The sequence below is a fragment of the Takifugu flavidus genome, chromosome 19 (assembly GCF_003711565.1).
Source record: "Takifugu flavidus isolate HTHZ2018 chromosome 19, ASM371156v2, whole genome shotgun sequence".
Lineage (NCBI taxonomy): Eukaryota > Metazoa > Chordata > Actinopteri > Tetraodontiformes > Tetraodontidae > Takifugu > Takifugu flavidus.
This window is the reverse complement of record NC_079538.1, coordinates 10020095-10042171: the sequence shown is the minus strand read 5'-3', so window position 1 is coordinate 10042171 and position 22077 is coordinate 10020095. Positions and strand designations below refer to the sequence as shown.

General features: G+C 50.3%; 2 protein-coding genes across 5 annotated transcripts in view; one reads left to right on the top strand and one right to left on the bottom strand.

Annotated features, from left to right (window-relative positions):
* Window positions 1-22077, bottom strand: part of LOC130515851 (MAM domain-containing glycosylphosphatidylinositol anchor protein 2-like) — a 106064-nt gene that overhangs the window by 68233 nt on the left and 15754 nt on the right. For all 4 annotated transcript variants that reach the window (XM_057016388.1, XM_057016390.1, XM_057016387.1 and 1 more), the window contains exon 2: window positions 4799-4938. In XM_057016388.1, coding sequence (XP_056872368.1) covers window positions 4799-4938 — 140 coding nt within the window. The remainder of the gene's footprint in view (window positions 1-4798; window positions 4939-22077) is intronic.
* On the top strand, window positions 12784-15794 carry LOC130515853 (low choriolytic enzyme-like). The gene is made up of 7 exons (XM_057016395.1): window positions 12784-14030; window positions 14218-14271; window positions 14369-14515; window positions 14589-14706; window positions 14786-14964; window positions 15041-15122; window positions 15191-15794. The coding sequence occupies exons 1-7, from the start codon at window positions 13949-13951 to the stop codon at window positions 15324-15326; spliced, it is 798 nt and encodes a 265-aa protein (XP_056872375.1). The 5' UTR covers window positions 12784-13948; the 3' UTR covers window positions 15327-15794.

The window sequence follows — 22077 nt, the reverse complement described above, 5'->3', positions numbered from 1 at the left end:
CAGCAGGATGAGAACCAGCGTGTGCCCCCGGGCCAGCGGGGCGGGGTGGGGGGGCTGTTTCTGACAAGCTATCAACGCTCACTGCATCTGCGAGTTTCACTCTTCCACCGCTGAGTTCTTTACATCTGAGCACCTTTGGGGCGCCGGGGGGAGTCCTGGCGAAGGAGACAGCTTGACCCTCTTCACCCTCCTAAAGACAATGCAAACACTCCTGATCCGAGAGGATTTCCGCGGCGTGATAATGGCTCCCGCTCCTCCGACGGCTGCTTTATTTTGGTAGCTGGCGTGTTTTCACAGCTCTTTCGCTTAAATCGTCTGAGCCCCGATCGTCCCGTTCATCCCAAAATTAGCGTTTTTCTGTCTCCGGTGACATTTAACTGCGGCCAGATTTTGCCATTTTCAACATTAAAATCATTGACTCTGTGGGGGCGGGGGGGGCTCACCGTGATCTGACCCCCTCGAGAGGATCAGATGTCTGCATGACTAAAGAAGCTTTTGTGAGTGGGAAGATCAGCTTTTGTAGATCAGAACCCAAACGGAAGTGTGAGCGGTTGCTGCGGCACCACAGCGAGAGCTAATTAAAAATGCACCCGGGGTCTCCGGTTATGCCGGGATCATACGCCAGAGCACGCGTGTTCCACAACGCTCCTGCCACGCCTGCTGCTGCGCCTCGCTCTCCCCGACTCCGCCCCCCTCTCTAATTGCTCGCCCCTCTCCCTTTTGGCCACCGACGGTCGGCCCATGTTGCCCGGCGGCTCGGCCGAGTGCGGGCAGCCATCACAATCCAACCATCCAACACAGCCAGGGGAGGCCGCAACACAAACGGGGGGGCGGGGCGCTCCTACGAGGTCTGCATTACAACATTGTGACCCGTAAATGAACCAGAGGAGGAGACTCTGGATCTAATATGATGAATCCACTTCTTATTGTCGATTTAAGGCTTCAGACAGACGAGCGACTGGAGGATTGTGGGAGCTTGTGCTGCTGCTAGCGCCGCCCGCTAAAGACACCGTCAACTCGCTGTCATGGGAGCATCCTGACACATCATATACTCCACTTGGTCTGTTCAAAGAGAGCGGTCCCGGGGCCCGAGGTCAGCGTATTTGCGCTCCCTGACCCGCGGCGGTCCGAGATGAATCCGGAGAGCCAATAATTGAAACTGGGGAAAAAAGAAAGTGTTTGCGATGCGGCGTGGCTGCCTGTCGGAGCCGGGTGCTCAAACAAAAGCGTGGACATAATGGAGGGAAGCCAGGACAGGGTGGGACGGGGGCAGATGGCTTCGTCGTCGGGGGAACCTTTGATGTCTAATCATGGCATCAAAGAGATGAAATCAGCCATGTGACCGCCGACATGTGACCGCAAAAAGCCGGACGCGTCCAGCACGCCGCCTCTGTCTGATATGCAGATAAGGGATGGGAGGAGGAAAGCCGGGAGCTTTATTTTTTACCACAAGCAGGATTTAGCTGAATATTGATTTTTGAATGTGGTTTTCATGACGTATTAACTCCAGCAGTTAATCCTTTTACAGGGTCCTGAGGCCGGCTGTTCTAATGGTTTCACCATTTAACCTACGATGCTGTACCAGCTACGCTCGACTTACCAACGACTCAGCTCTTAAAGCTGCTCACTGGGTTTACTGGCCAAACGGATGATTTAAAAGGTAGGAAATGACTCCTAAAAAGGCTATTTTTCCTGCCAATTCTGGGATATTTTGCTTTTGCACCATGTTTCTATACAGTCTAAATGGGATCCCCATGTAAACGCTTACAAACGCCAAATCATATAAGTCATATTTCCATTAGGGCTCATTGTCTGAAAGTCCACAGTCGGAATTATACATTTTATCTTTAAAAACAGGGCAAAATGGGTTTTATGGCTGGTGACTGTATTTTGGGATTTTATTTTTTTAATTCCCATATCCCATTATTCCCATATCTCACTGAAGGTTTTCTGTAGCGTCTCCCTTTACCAATAGTGCTAATCAGCAAATGCTAACCTGCTAACGCATTGAGCATCAGACTGCATACGTGATTCACATGTTATTAACCCAGCGCGGCTGAGTAAAGAAGCCACGCTGCTGCAAACTTTAAGGTTATAAATGACACTTGTGGCTTTTTACAGCAATCCAGGAAGCGTCAGAACAATAACACGGACCCTCCCAAGAGAGGAGAGCAAATAAGAAATTCTGTCTCGTCCTTTTCAGAGAGTCATGTTCCACAAATCCTTCCACCACCCTTGAGGACTATACATCAATGAGAAATTCACGGCTCTGGCTTCAGCCAGATTCCCTACAAGCCTGCGAGATGCCAAAGCCGTCCCTGCACAGCCCGTAGTAACGCCGGCAAATGTCAGACCCACAGGGCATGAAAAGTACATATTACATGTGCTGGTGACTGACAGGAACTTATATTTATCTGACAATTAAATGGGAGGGCAGGCGTGTGTTGCCGCTGCCGCGTGCCGGTGTGTCTGTGTGTGCGACTGTATTATTAGGAAGACTAAGAGGTGGGTGGGCGGATGTGCACACGGCCGACAAAGAGCTGCCGCCCGGCTGGACGCGGTCCAGGGAGCCCATCAGTGAAAGCCTGAGGGGCGTCTGTGTCATTCCAAAAGTGTGCATATTGGTAAACGTAAAGAATGAGGCGGCGACGGAACCACCGGCCGCGGCCTCGTTTGCTCGGCGGGCCGCTCCTCTGAAGCGCTGATGTTGTACTTGGCACAGCTTCCCTCGGCCTGGGTATCATCACGGGAGCCGCTCGTATCTCCGAGCCAGGAATAGAGGCTCCGATCTGCGCGCTAATGACAAAACGGAGCAGCATTGTGACTCGCTAATGCAGGGTTGGACGCGTCCGCGGCGCTGGAGTGGTGCGACTCGGCCCTCTGAGATGTGGAGATGGAGAGCGTGATTTCTGGATGAAGTGTGAAGATCACAGAAAAGAAGGACCGGCGGAGTTTTAGAAAGCCCCTCGGGATCATTTTCCAGGTAGCCTTGCTATTAAAGTCTGCCCCCTGTAGGTCGGATGGAGTATATGACTCGGTTCCTCCTCCAAAGCTTCATCAAATATTCAAAACTCCTCAGTTAGCTCTCGACAGGCGAGCTGGCACTTGTTTCCAGATGTCATGTGAACCTGGTTCGGGGTTTGTGGCGCCTTCACTGCTGCGATTCCCATCTCAAAAACCTTCATTTCAAAACCTATTTGGATCGTTGGCTCTGATACCGTGGGGGGCAGGATATAAATAGAAACACCACCGTGAGGTGTGAGGGCAGACGGGAGGCGATGGGCTGCACCCCATTAGCTCCTCTCCGACGTGTCCAACTTTTACCTGCAGCGCTGCGAGATGGGAAACTATTAACAGCAGATATAATAACAGTAATAACACCCATCCGTCCACAGCCGCTCTTTAAAGTCACAGCCTCGATTAACTCTGCATTTAACTGTTGCATAGAAAGAGGGCGTTAACCTGCATCACCATTCTGAAGCACCTGAACCACTTGCGCCCCCTACTGGTGGGGATGTGAACAGATTTTGCCGTATATTCAGTGTATAATTTCATGTTTCCCATCATTAGACAGTCAGAAGTGAACATTTTGCGGGTTTAGCTGGATCTGTAACAAACCTCGGGAACCTCTGATTGCTTCTTTAACTCCAAGATGAAACTCGGCTCAATTAAAATGTGAAAGTTTGGGGTTGATGGAACTCTCTGAGTATGATCTGAGGATTAGGGTTTAATTCTAATGAAAGAAATCTGCATTAGCGTCTGACTCCTGCGCTCCCCCCAGACAGAGAAACCTGCCTCAGGTCTGCGCAGCCGCCCGAGAGAACCCCATCGCCTCCCGAAACGGCCCCCAGTCAGCGCGCGTCGCCTCTGGGTGTCGTGCAGCGACTGCACGGGGTCAAAGGGGGACGCGTCCCAGAGGCCTGGAGAGGCGCAGCCCCGACCGCCTGTGCCAGGGGATCTGAGCGAATCTCATAATGACTCAGTTTCAAAGGAGATCAAGCTGCTCCTGCCACACGTTTGATCCCCCCCCCCGCAGCCCCCCCTCCGCCCGACGCTTCTTGAATTTCCAGAGACTCTAATTGAGAGCAGAGACGGGAGCCAAGAGTCGCGCCCAACAACCAGGGGAAGCCATCGGCGTGTCCCGCTAAATTAAAAGGCCTCACCTTTTCCATGGGAATATAAAAATCGATGCGTCCTTTTTGCGTCGGCACTCGGGAGGAGAAGTGCACAGTCTGAGGACTGTCCATCGATCGGGGGGGGAATGATATGAATGAATGGAAATGAGCAGGTAAGTGCCAGAACCGGAGCAGCTTGTGTTTCTGAGGGAACGGCAAGCAACATTCGATAAACGCTCCAAAGGTTAGCGTGTGCAAACAAACCAGCACCAGTGTGGGAGTCCGGGCGTCCGTGGCCGCGGTAGTTGGCGGCCGTTGTGCGTAATCCTTTGATGGAGACGTTTCCACGCTAACGCGCCGATCAAGCCGAATGTTTTGGGTTCGTGGACCGTTGTGCTTTCGGGACAAGCACCTTTCAGCTTTGTTGTGCCCTCTCATTAGATTTGGAGGCTTTTATAATCAGCACGCAGGTGCACAACGCAACCTAAACCATCAATAATTAAAAGATTAAACTTTTAAGCTGGTTTGGCGCGGAGATACGTGGAATGTGCCTCAATTTCACTAATACGGAATTAAAAGAGGGCGCCGAAGGAAGGTGGGGAAAGAGGAAAGGCTTCTAATTAGCATCTGAATGTCTTTGTGAAGCTATTTTTAATCGTTCTAATGGCCGCAGGGAGACTCACCTGGGGTCGAGGATGCCCTGTTACCAGACAGGTGAGCTCCAGGGTCTCTCCCTCTCTGATGGTGTAGACTCTCTCCGTGTACCTCTCCTCCTCCACATTACAAGCGTGTCCCGAGTGTATAATGCGGACAGTCGGAGGGGCTGTGGAAAGAGAAACAAGAAAGGACAAAGTGTGTTAGCATTCAGGTCACTTCTCGGCAAACAGCAGCACAACAGATGGCGTATTGATTAGCAAGTCGGCTCACTAAACATAAGCATTGTTCTCGCATCTGTAACGCCACCGCAGAGCAGAAACGTTTGAACGCCAGTATGGATTTATGCTGCTTTCATACCTGGCCTGTGATTTCTGTTTAGAGGAGAAAACAAGGGCCGGATGGGTGGAACCACAGTTAGCCGGGGAAGAAGATCGAACACACGACGCACAAATATCTGTGTTCCCAGGTCCGTTTATATCAGATTACAGGGAGGAAGCAGTACAACCCAAGGACAAGAAAACACGTTTCATCAGATTAAAACATACGTGAGTGTTCTTAAACAGAGCAGAGAGTCATCTATGAAGCATAACGACACTTTTGATTGGGGCTCCAGTGGCACCAAAGCTATATTTTCTTTAACAATTGATCGGCCGCGTCGATTCCGTGAGCCTCGCCGGCGCCCCCCCTGCAGACCTCCTCTAACGGACGCCAACACAATTAATGTGGTCCTGAAAAATCGCTCCGGAAAAAAAGAAAAAAAATTGATCCGGTCATTAAGAAGCTGTAACAGACCGGCCCTCGCCCAGTTTTGAGTGGGATCGACATATTATTTGCATCTTAAACAAATTAGCCGGCGCGCGCGGCCACAATTAAAACAGAATGTCACATTAACGAGCCGCAGCGAAGAACTGATGGAGCACGGAGGAAGCCATTTCTCTCACTCTGCCTTCTATTGATGCTCACTTCTGATAGAAATAAATGTGGAAATTAATTTGCTCCCATGTAACTGCTGCCGGAGCCTGCAGGTCAGGCACCGGGGAAATGATGCGGAGAATCAAAGGAATCAGGAATATTTACTCTGACCCGTGTACCTCGCTGCTAATTCAGTGTTATTAGAGATAAACCTGCGATAAAGTCGCCCATTCACAGGACAGAAAGGGTCTGCGCTGGTGCGTTTGATCTTCCTGAGCCCATTTCCGGAGGCCTCAACACATTAGAGGAGGGATTAGAAGATATTTAAACCGCCCTGGAAAGTGCAGCTGCGTGTTGGCGACCCTGGATGGGGAGAGCATCTGTTCAGCATTTATTCTTCTGCATCTTACATGATTAGTGTAGAGGGTGGAAATGAGACGTGGAAGCAGGATATGATGAGGAAGAGGACTACAAATCGGTCGGGCGGAAAAAAAGAAATCTGGAGATATGGGCTGGATGACTTTCATTTTGGTTGAGGAGCTTCCTGTGTGGCAAATTGAGGCCCGGCAGCAGCTTCTTTCTACCTCCATCAAGGCTGCGATGCTAATGAGCACCGCAACGCTCACCGACGATGCTGCAGTGGGAGTCTCAGCTAGAGTGCACTCTGTTAGCTATGTGCTAACCACTCCTGCCCGTTAGCGACCGAGCTGGCGTCTAAGCATGTTAGCTTAGCGTCCCGCCGTGCCCCTCCTGGCCGTCCAAAGGCTACGCAGATTGATGAGCTCTGAAGCTAACTAGCTACTCACAGCGCCTTATTGGCCTGTTATTGCTTCTCCCGCCACCATTGCCTTCCCCTCATTTTAAGATAAATACTGGCAGTGAATTCCACGAGGGGAGGGTGAGGCTGGAGGAAAAGGATTAGCATAACGGAGCTTCATGCAAGGCTGCAACTTGGGGGAAAAAAGGGGCTTAGAAACAAGACCCTGGGGCATAAGACAAAGGGCTTATGTCACTGACTCTAACATGCCAGTATCACGGCAGCATACAGACAGACCAGGTGACCAGGGAAACACCCGTAATTAATGAGCTCCGCCCAGGACAGCTACTGCGGTCACACTCCCGCTAAAACAACCCAGCGACCGGTCGTTCGGGATCAGCGAGAAGCAGAAATCTGGCGGCTGCTAATCTGAATGCTAATCACACGCGTTTCTGATCGCGCCGCGGCACGAGAGCCACATCTGCCACTCACGCGCACGTGAGAGGTGCAAAAACAGCAGGAGGAGGAGGAGAAGTCGTCACTCCACGCTGAGAGCATCTCAGACTAATGCAGAAATCAGTGTTTGTACACACACCCTCGTGCCTGAACAATGCCGAGCAACTGTTGCCAGAACGCCAACCTGCGGGTTGAGATAAGGAAATTGCGCACGTTTGCACGCCGCGTTCGTCTCCCCACCCAGTTGGCACGTGTGCAACGTGACTTTGTGAGCTTTAATATGACACAAACCCAAGCTCATAAACACAACTGATAGCTGAGATTACAGCAACAAAAGCAGCCAGTCTGCACGGCTAATTGTGTAACTTAGATGCTAAAGTGTGTGTGTGTGTGTGTGTGTGTGTGTGTGTGTGTGTGTGTGTGTGTGTGTGAAATCAATCTTTATTTATACAGCGTCTTTTACAGTCAAAAGTAGAGATGGAGTCAGCCTCCCGTACCTGGACAGGGAGCTGGTTCCATAGCAGGGGGGCCTGGTAGCTAAATGCTCGGCCCCCCATTCTACTCCTAGACCAGAATCCTGAGAGCGGAGCGGTCTATTGGGCTGGTGTGTGTGTGTGTGTGTGTGTGTGTGTGTGTGTGTGTGTGTGTGCTGCGATTCCTCTTTGGCTGCATCTCCTGTTGACAGTAATGTTTAGATTGAATTTGGCCAAAACGGCCTCGTCACCCCGGTTCTGGAGTGCCAAAGAGGAAGTTCTTGGCAACGGAACGCAAAACAAACAGGAAAAACAGTGAGGAGATTAATTAAAAGTATCAATAATTCAGCCTCACCCCCCCCCCCCCAAAGAAAACATCAAGACGTAGAGATGCTTCCTGCAGCACTCATCTGCGTTAATATGCGTGGGAGGAGCCGTATCAAATTAAGCTAACCCAAGTCAGAAACCACGAAGATGGAAGGCGAAGCGGCGCCGCACGTGCCTTTGCTCCGCCCACTTCTTCAGGTGTGCGTCAGAAACCGCTCGCATGGCCTGTGGCCGCTGGGCGGGGCCAGACTGAAGAGCAGCAGCCCGCAGGTGATGCACCCTCAGCAGGAAACTTTCCACTTAAAGAGCGGAAGAAAGAAAGTCATTTCCATGTTTCACCCGCTCTTTTCCAAGCCTTCATCTCCATGTTTCAGGCTTTAGATGGAGTGGGGGTGGAGGGGGGGAAGTGGTGGTGGAGGTCTTCTCTGGAGAATAATCAAAAAACCTCATCTGTGGTGTCATCCATGTGTGGAAGGTCCGGGAATGGCTTCCGGGGTAAAATGCCTACTGTATCAGGCTTTGACAGGGTATTGATTACACACAGTAATGCACTAGCACGCTCCCCCGTCTGCACTGTTATTGTTAATAAGATTCTTTATGGATCCAGCTTTCCGCTATAAGCACTGATCATCCATCACGCGGCGTGTAGCCAGACGTGGAATATAGATATTGGTAGGGAGAAGGAGAAGGAGCCGGTGCTGCGGCATCATGGGAAACCACAAGCTGCAGCTCAGCAGTTGTTGTCAAGACCAACCAGGAGGTGTCAGGTGATGGGGGGGGGGTTACATCATAACCTGCTCACTTGAGATGGGACGGCTCGTTAACACGGCGGAGGCGCTCATTTGTCTGAGCCTTCCAGGAAACACCGCGAGAGCACCAAGCAAACGGCGTGCACGTGTGGCCTCGGAGGTGCTATTTATAGAAGCGTCAATCACACCTCGTTACTCTAAAATTAGGCCAGTGAGCAGCTCCAGAACCCCCACTGAGGCGGAACAGAGGAGAGAGAGGAGATTGAGAGGACATGAAACGACACCTAAGGTGTGAAGTGAGGAGCACAACGCCGGGAGGAGCACCGCCCCGGTGACACACCTGCGTTTTGGAGAAAGACGGTCAATAATCTATGTTCCCCGAGCTCCGAGAAACGGTGTAAAAGCTCGTGTCGCCAAGGTTTCACTGTAAAAACGCTCGTAACTGAATATTTGTATCGAATATTTGTGTTGAACGATGTGATTTTGATAGAACTAGCAAAAATAGTTCCCTACTTCTGAAAAACTTTAATTGTTGAGAAAAAGAAAAGAAAAAGAAAATAATAGCATTGAAAAAATGGGATTTAAGCTTCTAAACTAGGATTTGTGAGACATTTCAGGAGAAAATGAGAGTTTCAAGTCTGTGAAGTTGGTGAATATTGAGCAGATTGGCTTCTAATTACTATTGGAGCAGGTTACATCTCCTGGAACAGGATTGAAAGGCTTTTCCCCCCTGCAGAAACGGACATTTTGTCATATTTCCACATGAAAAGGCTACACCACAATAAGAAAAAAACGCACCCTTTTTCCTGAAAATGAAAATGGCAGTCGTCCAGCTGCTAACCATGGTTAGCAGAGGATTCCAGCCGCCTAGCATCAATGGCATTTCCAGTGTGCACCCCCGTTTTCTCAGAGCCCCGCGTGTTCCAGGACCATTAAACTTTACTTTGCAGACAACATTGAAGGTGTCCTTGGTTTATGTCAGCTGCTGCTGGGTTACGAGGAATAAACCTACAGCTTTTATGAGTACATGCTAATAAATTCAGGTTCTCATTTAAGACCTGAGCGTTAACGCTTCCCAGTGCTAATACTGTAAAAGTTAATAAAGGGGGGCGTTTGTCAACCAGAGGGTGACACAGTCAGAGCCGGAATATTCCTTCGCAGTCATGGTTTCAGGTGGAAATGGACCCCCCCCCCCAATAGTCCTCCAGTCTGGGTTCACCGTGTGGTATCGCGCCGGTGCCTCCATTCAACCCTAATCAGACATCTGTAGGGGCGGATAAAGCTCACATTGGCTGGAGCTACGCAGCAGTCCTCTGTTGATAGGCCCGGCGCTGGCCGCCGCTCTCACCATTGGCTCCCGTCGAGCGGCAGCTTCCTTTACGGTTGGCTAGCATCCCGAGCCGAGGATCCGCTATCTGGCATCCCTGCGAAGATTGCACGCTTCCCGCCAAGAAAGAGTCTCATGATTGGTCGTGGTTACTACGGCGTGAACCGCTCGTCCTATCAATGCTCACAGCGCGGCTGGCTGGCGGCGCCGGCTGCTGGCAGGCTGTGCGACACGGAGCTATCTATAAACCTCCAGGAGGCACACGTCCATGTCTTTGAGCGGGTGCGACTGTATACCATCCATATAGGGAGGTGTGCAGCTAAACCCTGCCAGCAGGTTCTAGCGCCTCATTATTCCAGGCCAGGAAGTGGCTTTGAAAGATCCCGTTTTCAGGAAGTTGTGCCCGTATCACTGCCTCACACCACAGTCCACCACACTGGCAACATTTCACTAGGATCCAATTTTGCAGCCTTGTGCAAATTAATCTGGATTTTTGAGTTTTAATTTGCATTTTTCCACCGGGTCTTGTTAGCCGAGGGGTGCTGATTGAATACGATGTTAAATACAGCCCGTCGGAGTGATGAAGATGAAAAATAGCAGTGCCTAAAGCCTCGTTAGGGGATTTTCTAAATTTGGGTTAAGTAAGTTTGCTTGTGTACTCGGTGTGGGGCGTTAAACGGAGGAGGCGAAAAGAGGTGACGGATGGAAAAATGCATCAATACACAGGAAAACAGTCCTTTTCTTTAAAAAAGTGTGAAATCATTCCACCGTACGTTCATTCATTCTGACCCGAATCTGTTTGGATTCATTATTCTGTCTTAAAATGGAGCCTAAATTTGTAATTTCACACCATTTCAGCTGCATATAGAATGTCACTTATCCATTACCCACAAAATAATGCATCAACATGCTAAACATTTGAAAATGAGGAAAAACCAGAAGGCGAGTCCACCACTGACAGGTGAGGAAAGGCTGAGCGGGCGAGGCTGGAGATCTGAAGTTAAGGGCAGCTGCAGAGGGCGGCAGAGGCGGTAGAAGAGAAGGAAAAGGTTAAGAAAGAAGTGACAGATACAGGCCCAATAAACCCCGGCGGCCCCCGGCTTCCTCTGCTCCTCTGGGCGTCCACACACACCAGGCGCCTCTTTGTTTTGGCACAAAAACCCGGCACAATTGCAGAATATGTAATCCAGTAATTACATGAAAAGTGACTGATAAGGAGCATAAAACCTGACCAGACCAGATGACGACTGTCTGCCTCTGCCAACATTCGCTCTCATAAGATCCCGCAGATAAAATGTCACTCCTGGAAAACTACAAGCTTTCATTGTCCCTTTCCGCCATTTATGAAATAAATGAAATAAGATTAATAAAATGTGTGTAATTTGGCTCAACAGTCCCTTTACCAAGGCTGTTGCCCCCACCTGAAGGAGTGTGCAAACATTAGTAGCATCGCCTAGGCTAACAGAGTTACTGCCGAGGGCTCAGCGGAGGTTTGGTCCTGCAGCTTCACAAACAGTCCAGGTTTACTTTAAGATCCCACTAATCAGCCGCAGTCAGCTGTGAGCTAAATGCTAACAGTGATAAAAACAAGCCCGTGTTTTTGTTTTTTTACACGCTCACATCTAACACCAAACAACCTGAGAAGAAAAGCTGGCCAGAAAGAGAGGGGGGAACCAGAATACATGCGAATAATTTACAGTACAACCTGTTGGAAAACTATTGGTCTTGGTTGTGAGGGCAACAGGGGGCACTTTGTTCCTTTGATTTGCATTGTTTTCTGTTGTTCTTGCCCAGTGCAACAATCAGAACTCAAATCCACCTCATTGTTGTCTTGATGCGGCATTAATCAAACGCAATTATTCGCTGGCTGGACGGCACGCACGGCTCCGATCGAGGCTTAATCAATTGCATTAGTACACAGCCGATTTAATTTATCGTTCACGTGGCTCTTACAAGTGTGGTAATTCAGCTTGATTAAGGCCCCGTTCGCATTCGGCCTGTTTGGATTTCCTGTTTGCCTGCTTGTCAATTAGCACACGCGTGTTTACGTTGTGAAATTGGTTGGAGGACAGAGAACAAAGAAGCGTGGGGAGGCAGACCGAGCGCTACTTTTAGCTTTCAAAGATTTGTTTGGGGAAGGAACAAATGAACCCGCTGCTGCGAGTTGCTAATTCTAAAAAAAGCTACCCGAAAAATTAGTTAGCAAGAGTGAAAACATCGGGAAGCGTGCGTGAAAGCGCGTAATGAGTCGGACAGCAGGCGATGCTGCGCGCAGAACAGCTAGCTGCTGTCGCGTTACGCGGTCGGACGCAGAGCAAAAGCCGTGCGGCGGGAGGGAAAGTAGGACGTGTGCATCCGGTAGAATTGCCCGACTGTCGGAGCCGAAGCGAGTCAGAAGCGGCAGAGCGGGCTAATGCGACTCGTTTCGCAGCACCGTCGTGGAGGCGGCAGATTTACTGGCAGACTCTCCCACCGAACACCAGCGGGCCGCTCGCAGATGTTAAGCACATTGTTTTATAGTCCATTACGTAAATTGATATTGCTCATCGAGTGCTGTCCTTGACTGACCACACGGCGTCAGAGGGAAATTTATAGACGCGTCTCGTGATGTCATCGGGCTGATGAATGACCGCGTCGCTGCCACCTTTTCTGGGCCGCTTTTCTGCCGTTTGAGAGCCCAGCTGAGTCCCAAACGAGGCAGAGGCGCATTTAAGCGCGCGTTTAGGTACAAACTGCTCAGTTCTGACTGAGTAGTCGCACGTTTGACGTCTCACGTTAGCCATGAGATGACGTTTTCAGTGGATCTCTGGGGATCCTTCGGCTAGAGCAACCGATCCCCGGCCCTCCTCGGCCCAGCAGCAGATCTGTGGGTTCACCTGTGCTGGATCATCCCGTCACTTCCTGTTTACCACCGGCTCAGTGTGGCGTGTAGCTCTACCAGGTTATCCTGAGCTGCAGATGTTTGGGGATCCAAACACACACACATACATCATGTGAGCCTGACCCCCCCCCCCCCCAAGGAGCCGGAAAGTATTAGGAATAAAGCTCAACCGAGTGGATGGGTCGTACATCATCCAGAATCACCACTGCCTTCTCAACCCAAATTGGATTACCTGTGTGGTCACATGCGTCGCCCACGTTTGTCCTGGCGGCGCGCCCATGCACAGAGGTGCACGGAGGTGCACGGAGGTGCCGTGCGCAGCTACAAGCACTGTTTGCCCCCCGATGATAAATGCCACATCTATAGCCCGGGAGAACATATATTACATAGGCAGAAGTGACGGAATCTCAGGTCGACGCTGCCGGACTGCCGTTTGGAATCTGATCTCAGGTCTGTTCCCCACAGCATCGCTCGTTCATCATGGAGCCATCCCATAAATCCAAAAGCTGCCCTCCCGGAACAGCCCATTTGTGGATTTTAAAGTTTCAGAGGGCTGTTTTTCGGTTTTATTTGTCACAGTCTGGTGCTCACAGCTTGCACCTCCCAGCCGAGATCATCGTCGGCACGGCAACGGTGGCGATTAAGAAGCCCAGACTTTACAGGCGGTGACTAATTGAACCATTATCATGATTTGAAACAACATTTTAAATGAAGCTGTACAATAACCCTTAGGTCACAAACTGTGAGCACTAAATTGCCTTTTTTTGGGTGGAATCCAAAGGCTTGTAAAAAGCCACAGTGGCCGTTAGCTTTAATAGCAAACGATGTTTTCATTAAGAGATGCACTGATGGTATCTGTATTGTTGGAGATCAAACTCTTTTGGGGCCAAATTTGGGGCCATTAATGCCGTGATGACAACTCCCGCTGCTGTTACATCCGATCCCCCTCAGATAAACTGCAAAAAGTTATCGCAAAACATATGAAGCAGTTTGAAACTAGCAAATATAGTTGTGGGAAAGGCTTCTACCAAAACCTGTTGAGAAAGGCCACCTGTAATCTGATGCAAAGCGACCAGACCAGATTATCCCCCGCATGGCGACGGCGGGACAAGGACGGCCGCGCCCATCAGGAGTGTATTTAAGACGTAGCTCATTAAACAGCTCCTGCTAATCTCTGCACACAGACCCTCCCTGGCTGCCTCCGCATAAAACCAGCACCGCGGCAGATCCAGCATCAGTCCTCGCTGGAGTTTCCCAACTGTGATCTTGGGAGCCTCAAGAAAAAGAAGGAAAAATGGTCGGAGCAACCGTTTCTCTCCTGCTGCTGCTTCTGGGTCTTTGTACCGCTCATAAGGTAAGAAAGCAGCTTTGGTGCAGTGAGTCCACATTTGCATGAAACTGACTTTCATTAAATATTATTTTTTTCCCCGCCGCTTCGTTTTGTTTCTTTTCCACAGCCTCTTGAAACCGATAAAGGTAAGTGACCAAAACCGGGAAAGTGCACCAGTCAGTCATTCAGAGCAGAACCAACACGTTCTAAGCTCCACTTTGTCCTCTGCTTAGTGGACCCGACTGAGAAGGAGGACATCACGACCACCATCCTCAGGATGAACAATGGTGAGGAATATTTCCCATGTTCCAGACTCAGATCAGCAGATTTCTGCCTTTTTGCCGGGACATTCTGCTGACGCTCGCGTCAACTTTCCTCCAAAAGGGTCCAGCGAGTTCCTCCTGGAGGGAGATTTGTACATTCCCAAAACCAGGAACGCAATGAAATGCTTGAATAAAGCTTTTAACTGCCTGTGGCCCAAATCTTCCGATGGGAAAGTGTGGATCCCCTACATTATCAGCGATAAGTACGGTAGGTGGAGCGTTTAACGGAAGGGTATTCCCTTCCACGCCTTTGTGCCGACCGACCGCTTCTACCGCTGCAGATGCCGAGGAGAATGACGCCATTGTGACGGCCATGAAGGATTTTCACGGCAAGACCTGCATCCGCTTCCGGCCGCGAGAGGAGGAGCGGATGTACCTGAGCTTTCAGCCGCGACAGGGGTGAGGGCGCCGCCCCGGGTGTAACGGTGAAGGAGAACGGCCTCGCTCATTCCCTCACCATCTCCGTTCCCCCCACCAGCTGTTTCTCCGCCATGGGCCGCGTTGGGGAGAAGCAGGTGGTGTCGCTGCAGCGCTTCGGCTGCGTCAACCACGGCGTCATCCAGCACGAGCTGCTGCACGCTCTGGGATTCTACCACGAACACACCCGCAGCGACCGGGACGACTACATCACCATCCTCTGGGAGAACATCATCGACCGTATGGCTCCCTTCCCTCACCACCCCTGTGACCTGCCAACCGGACTCTTGCTCATTGCTCGCTCTCTTGTCCTCAGATCACGTCTACAACTTCAACAAGAAGGACACCATTAATCTGGACACCCCGTACGACTACAGCTCCATCATGCACTACGGAAGGTAAGCTGCCACCAACACGTTCCCCAACACGTTAAGAGGCGTCTTAATCCTTCTGATCAAATTTACAGAGATGCCTTCGGGATGAACAGGAAGGAAACCTTGATTCCGTACCCGGACAGCTCTGTTGAGATCGGCCAGAGAGACGGCATGTCCGAAATCGACGTCCTCAGGGTCAACAGGCTCTACAAGTGCCACGGCTACTGATCAGGACCATCAAGTCAAGTCTTATCTACGTGTTTCGGGTCCTGGGGGGTTGGGGGCGACGTGAGAAGTTGGGTGATCAATTTGGAGACGGTGAGGATCCACCGATGAGGATCTGTGGGCAGCTACGACTCTGAATGTCTCATTTTGACCATTTCTCTTTGATTTTTGTGGAAAAATGGGGTTGAATAAAACAGCAAGTGAAACGAATCCCGACCCTTCGCAGCGTGATGTTTGATTTTCTGACATCTGAAAAGAAAAGAAGCCGTTCTAAAGGAGAGCATTTATTATTCGGATTCCGATTTCCGGGAAACATCAGCAGGGAAAACAAAACCGAGAAATTTGTCGGCAAAAGACAAAGAGATAAATTTAATTAGATTTTTTCCTGATGACTTGAGGGCAAAAATGTGGCAACGTCTTCATAATTGAGTTCACTTCCATAGCTGCTCATGGTAATTAAGTTGGAATTAAGTTGGGGAGGAGTGAAAAACATGAAGCTTCATCAGAGGGAATCAGTAGTGCTGGTTTGCAGAGCATCAAAGCAGCCTGGGCGGCTGCGCCCCCTACTGTAAGGGGGGAAGTGAAGAGGCGAGTTAAAAACCCAAAACTGGCCCCTTGCATGACATACAGAGGTCTGGACTGTCGTGTCAACGTTCACGGGTTCCTCCAGTGGTCCTTGAATGCAGCAGCAGAGCTGCACATTTAACCAGGAGAGCTCAGACAGAAACAGGCCCCCTTTAATGTTTCACCGAGCAGTTTCAGCTCAAATCAATCGCTGCGCCTATGAAATATTTAAAATCGACAAGTTTACTGAAATATTTAAAGCCCCCCCCCGCTCAGTTGACGCTCGGAGAAGCCGCAGTAAACTTTAAGTCCTCTATAAATTAAAGTAGTTCTGCAAATTCAGATGAAAAGCAAAAGTTGCCGGAGCTCAAGCACAAACAGGCTGAGGTGGAAAAACTAAAGCGAAGCTGCCGCCTGTGTGGTGGAAACGGAATCCAGAGAGAGACGCGACAGGATCTGAGGGAATATTCTCGCTTTTGTTCCACCGTTCGCCTCCTTTGGCTTTAGTTTATGGGAGAGGAAGGAATGGCTGGCTGTGGCGCGGCTTTACCGGCTGCTTCGCAGTCTGGGAAGCTTTTAGTGGAGCTCTTTGACCTCGCTTTTAAAGACCAGCCTGTGCATGACCTCAAGGTCTCCTGAAGGGTGTTTGGGCTGATGCGAGCGAGCTCAGCAGAGACGGGAAGCACGCGGCCATGTCACCGCTGATGCGCTCTTACCTCCGAGTTATTAGCACACGGCGGCGCCCCCTGCTCCCCTCAACCAGTGTTAAGCTTCGACACGCCGCTGCCGCCAGTTCGCCGACTCCGGACTAGAAAATGGCACCGCGTGGGAAAGCTCGACGCCTTTTCAGAGGAAGGGGCGGAGAAAGATGCTCCGTTTGCTCCAGAACTTTCAGGAAACCCTGAGAGCGGCTCCTGGAATCACAGGAGTCATCACGTATGGAAATAGAAGGTAGATGGTGGCGCTCAGGCTACCGAGAACTGACAAGAGTCGGTCTATGAAAAGAAATGAAGAGAATGTCACCGTACGTCATTACATCTGCAAAAATGTAAAAAAAAAAAAAAAAAAAAGAAAGGCAAATCTTGTCAGACTGACTCCAGACTTCTGCAGAAGCTGCACTGAGCAGGGTTTCACAGCAGAAGCGGAGTGATTCATCAGTCACATGAGGAACGTCTCTGCGAGTCCCAGCAGCAAAAAAAGAAGAAATATTAACGAGCAGATTATATAAGAGCTTCTGAGCAGCTCGCGCGTTGTTACTCGTGACAGCGGCACCACGTCGCTCCGCTCCGCTCCGCTCCTCACTGAGGCTGTGCTGAGGCTCTGCTGAGGCTGTGCTGCGGCTGTGCTGCGGCTCTGCTGCGCTGCACAGGCGTTTGTCAAGTGCAAGTGTCGCCGAGACGCACGGAGCGACCCGTGATTTGGACAGATCTTGGAAAGCTGCTCGCGCAGAGGACTGTGACTGAGGTCTGCGGGTTGTTCGCGGCACCCATGCAGGGACGGCGCGCTCCAAGCAAATGAATATTTTTAAACGTACCAGCGTGAGAGTGTCTTTTTCTCTTCTCTGCCCGTGGCTCCTCCCGACTTTATAGCTCCTCGATTGTTTATTACTTAACATCATGATGGAAGGTGATTGTTGGACCATTTCCACGGCGCTTCTGGCCCTGAACGCAGCATGTCAGGCAAACAGCGGCACCGGCTGATGCTCATCAGCGTTTCTGTCTGACTGCAGGTTCTCAACATGCGGACTTGTCCTTGCTTGTGTTCTGGCGTGCTTGTGTAACGCCAAAGTACTGTTCCAGATCGAAGTACACAAGTACTGCCAAGTACCCTCTGAGTGCCCGGAAGTGTACTTGCTCTACCCATTTTATCGAGTGTGCATTCGAAATGACTTGCGTGGATGGATATCCCACAATGCATTTCACCATAGTTAGTTATGGAAGTTCAAGTCTGAAATCCTGAAGTTCGCAAGTCCAGACATGAGTCCTGAGAAACAGCTCACATTTGTGTCATAATTGGTTATGTTTTTAGGGGGGCGACTCACTGATTGGAAATAAGGCGGTTCAGTCCCCCCCCCCCCCCCCCCCCCCCGCTGCGACCACAGTGTCCTTGAGCAAAACAATAAAGCCTGAATTCCATCGGTGGTTGTGTGCATGGAGCTTGATGAGCAGGCAACAAGAATCAACCAGATGATTTTATTCCACTTTGTTCTCCAGTTTTAAGGCCGTGTTATTACTGATAAGTCAATTAGTGATGCATTTTCAAAAAAAATACTCTTTTGTCTCCTGCAGCGGCTTCAGATTTAGTTCAGTCTCTGACTTCTGAAATAAAGTTTTGCTCAGAAAGTGCATTAAATATACATTTTGAAGCAGGATCCCATCACAGCAGGTGCGAGGGGGAAAATATCAGCACTGCAGGCCAATTCTGAGGGAACCCCCCCCCCCCAAAAACCCGACTGCACGTTTGGGTGTGCGTGCTCTAAGACACGAGGAACTGACATACGGCCGATTCCTCGTGAGCATAATTAAACTGAAACTTTTTATAGACGAAAACAGACACTTTCCCCCCACAAACTGTTTGAATTTGCCATCTGCGCCTGATCCTGCTGTCCGAGTCCGTTCTGGGTCACGAGCAAGTGAGCTGTAGATTCTGCTTTCTGAGGGAACATTAAAGTATCGCTTGAAAAACAAGTTCATTTGCTTCAGGAGGCGATCAAAAAAAGAGAGAAAATAACAGATTGGAATACAAATGGGGGGCTTTGTTGTTGCCCTTCAGGACCCAGTGAAAGCGATTAGCGGGCTGACAGATCCGAGCGGGGCCGACTCGCAGCGTTCGCTCCTGATGGTGCTTTCATGAAGTTTTGCTTCTCTTCTTCAGGTCTGAGGAGCCCAAGGAGCAGTACAGAAACTTCTGAGCCGTCTGAACCCAGAATAGCACAATGACAAGCGACTGTCTGTTGTCGCCTTGTGCTCAAATCTCATAAATATTTCATGTTTCTTTTTTGTTCCCCGCCACCCCGAGTGTGGCTGACATTATTTTAAACACGGGGAGAAGTTTTAGGAGACAGTGAGATGCGGAGAAATACCGCGATTCGGACCGAGGCGGCCCAAATCCACGCTGCAGCTGTAGCTTTAAAACAAACAGGCCGTCGCTGACGTGTCAATCAGACGGCGGAATTAGTCGGCGATCCCCCCGAGCCGCCTTTGTGGGGCTGCGCCACGTCCGTGTTTGTCAGACGTGAGGAATCGCAGCTGTCCAAAATGATGACGAAAGCCGAGCTGAGATGGAGCCAGACACAACGCCACTGCAGGGAGCGGATGATAAGAAGGTACTGATGTGAGGAATGGTGTGTGAGGGGAGGGGGGGTAAAATAAAGAGAGAGGAGGCGTGGAGAATGAAAAGAGAGAGAGGGGAATGATGGGGAAGATAAGACAAGATAAATACAGAGGGGAACAATGAGATTGTGGAGCCAGAGGGAGTGACTGGGGCAGTAATCAGGAGGAGGCAACGCCGAGACACACCAATCAAAGCACCGAGCGGAGCAATCGAGTCGGCGAGAAGCGGGGGAAGAAAGGGAAGGAAGATGTATGGACTGGCTCCCTCAGAGACATGGAGGGGGGGTAGTTGCTGATCCCTGCTGGGATTCAGTTGAAGCCTATCCACGTTCACCCACATCTGCTGTCTAACGCTGAAGAACCTCTCCACAAACGCTCTTTTCTACCATAAAAGGCCGACATGCAAAGTTCCGTCAGGTTAAATAAACGCAGCCGACCTTTGATATCTCTGCTGGCTGAATCTAAAAGTGATTCCACCGTGAGGAAGAGCTGTTCAGCTACATCTTCCTGAGCAGCTGGGTCACATATTTCTCACGGGAATCGGGTATTTGTAGACAAATATGTTGACTGGAACCCTCCTGTCTGTGGAGAATGACGTCTGGTGACTAAATACCAGCCTTTAGCTGGTGGTTTCAGCCTCCTCTCAGTGAATAATCCCAGTGCAAAGTAGGTCAAAGGGAGAAAAAGCCTCTTTAATTATTCGCGGGCATGTTTGGCTCTAACGTAAACTCAACCAATCAGAGTGTCGCCTCGCATTTCTCTTAAAAGGGTGCATTAACCTCGCCGGGGGTGACGTATTCGGGTCCCTCGGGTCCTCATCTCACTTAAAAGCGTATAAAAAAGGTAATAAATCAATCTTTAAATGAGAACGTGAGGCTCCCGGGTGTCCCCGGCGTTGCAACCTTCGCTCAAACGTTCCCCCTGAGCTGAATGGGACCCGCGGGGGTTTCAGCACCACGCACAGCTCAGACGTGGGCTCCAACCTGGCGTCCACATCCAGCTGCTGAAGGTTTAATTACTCTGGAAGAGGTGTGCAATTAGTCTTCACGATAGATATAACACCCTCAATTAGGCAGGACGCACTTAAAGTGCAATTCCAATTTGCTTAATTGCAATAAAATCACTGTTCAATTACAGATTGGAGACCCACGCGGGCCATCAGAAGTTCACGCCAGGACTCGGCTTTATTAATACTGGAACCTTTTATACCGCAAATTCTTTCACTTGTGGTCATTGTCACAGCTGGAGCCTTTAATTGCATTAACGGTTCTGTTCTCCCCACATGTCCTTGGTGGACGGGTCATCAGACCCAGGTGGATTCTGATCGCCCGGCAGCTGTTTGCCGGATCTGCCCGACTGTCATCGCGGCGCCAATGAAGAAACTAAATGCGCAATCAGACGACAAAACGCTGCGGCAAATCCCGGCGGCACTGGCGAGGGATCCCCCGAGGTGAGAGGTTTAGGAATTAGCTCCGATTTATCACCAATAAGGGAGAATTTACCAGCTTTTTTTAAACTAAATGTTCCCTTTTTTGTTGTTTACCACGTAATGTTCCTGGGAGGACATGGTAACCCCGCAGAGATGCACATTTAAGATATTTTTAACGTAGCATGTGTAGCACCCAATTAAAGACCTAATTAATGCGGCACCATTGTGCTTCCAGGAAAATGAAGAGGGAAGCTGAACCAGGCCGCCCTCTCAAAGGTGCTAGGCCCCAGTGCAGCTGTGCTGGCCGTGCTGGGCGCCCTCTTGACCTTTCTACCACGCTGACATTTGTCTTGGTTCTGCCTTTGGGGGAGGTCTGCTCAGTCCCTCGCCGGAAGCTTTACCGGGTCTTCAAATGGAGGCCCGATCAGCCTTTCATGTAAACAACAGAACCCTTGTGCTGCAGGCAGCCCCGAATAATCCCTCCAACCCCCCAAAATAGAACCTGATGCACTCTCTCCAAATGTCCTCTTCCATCCTCACTTTGCGACGACAGGGGAGAAAAAGCTGGAACTGCTCCGTGTTTCTCCCTGCTTCCTTGTTGGGTTGAAAACCGAAATAAAAGAGGACGCCTCGCCGCTCGCAGCGGTGTCGCGGGTACGCCCCGACGCTCCCGGTTCTTCACATCTGACACAAAGGGCCCCGCGGTGCTTCAGCCTCCCCTGGAAGCATTAAGGGCAGCAGCAGCAGCAGTAAATGGGAGCAGGCAGGCATGTTAGCCTGCAGCCTCCCCCTGATAGAGTTGATGAGCCCTTCAGGAATCTGCTCCTGCAGCACGAGGGGGCCGGAAAAAGTGGCGATGATGGCGCCGCCGCGGCACAAAAGCAAAGAGGCTCATTAAGCCTCTCCTCAGTTCACCACTTCTGATTATGAATCCCTTCATCATTTCGTTTTTTGGAAATATGTCACCAATAGCTTCCCTGTAGCAAAAATCTGATGCCATCGCCTGAAGTTCTGGATCGGTTTCTCCGCTTTGGTTCCCTTTTACTTCCTGGTTGTGGTTCTGAGCGGCTAATCTTCCCCACGGGTTTTTCTAAGGAAATAATTGAAATTAAAGCCCAAACACACAAACACAAACCACCACCCGGACTTGTTCTGAGCCAGTGCGATAGCTCATGCGATAAGGGGCCCGTTCACCCGTGAAATCAAACGTTGTCACCTTGTCCTGTGTAAACATTTGCAGGACGAGAAACGAAGAGCTGGAGGGGACGAGAGAAAAACTGAAGAAAAACAAGTGTCATTTCAACATGTACTTGGATTGAAGGGACACAAAAGCACGAGCAGACGCGTTCCTGCAGCGTTGCGGGCTGTATTTTAGATTAGCTGCTAGCGGAGGCGTCCGTGCTTTTGTGTGTCACGCTGATAAATTGTC

Coding starts and splice junctions, on each gene's coding strand:
- LOC130515853 (XM_057016395.1), top strand. CDS start 13,949: ATGGTCGGAGCAACCGTTTCTCTCCTGCTGCTGCTTCTGGGTCTTTGT. Junction 14,272..14,368: donor CATCCTCAGGATGAACAATG/GTGAGGAATATT, acceptor TTCCTCCAAAAG/GGTCCAGCGAGTTCCTCCTG. Junction 14,516..14,588: donor CATTATCAGCGATAAGTACG/GTAGGTGGAGCG, acceptor CTACCGCTGCAG/ATGCCGAGGAGAATGACGCC.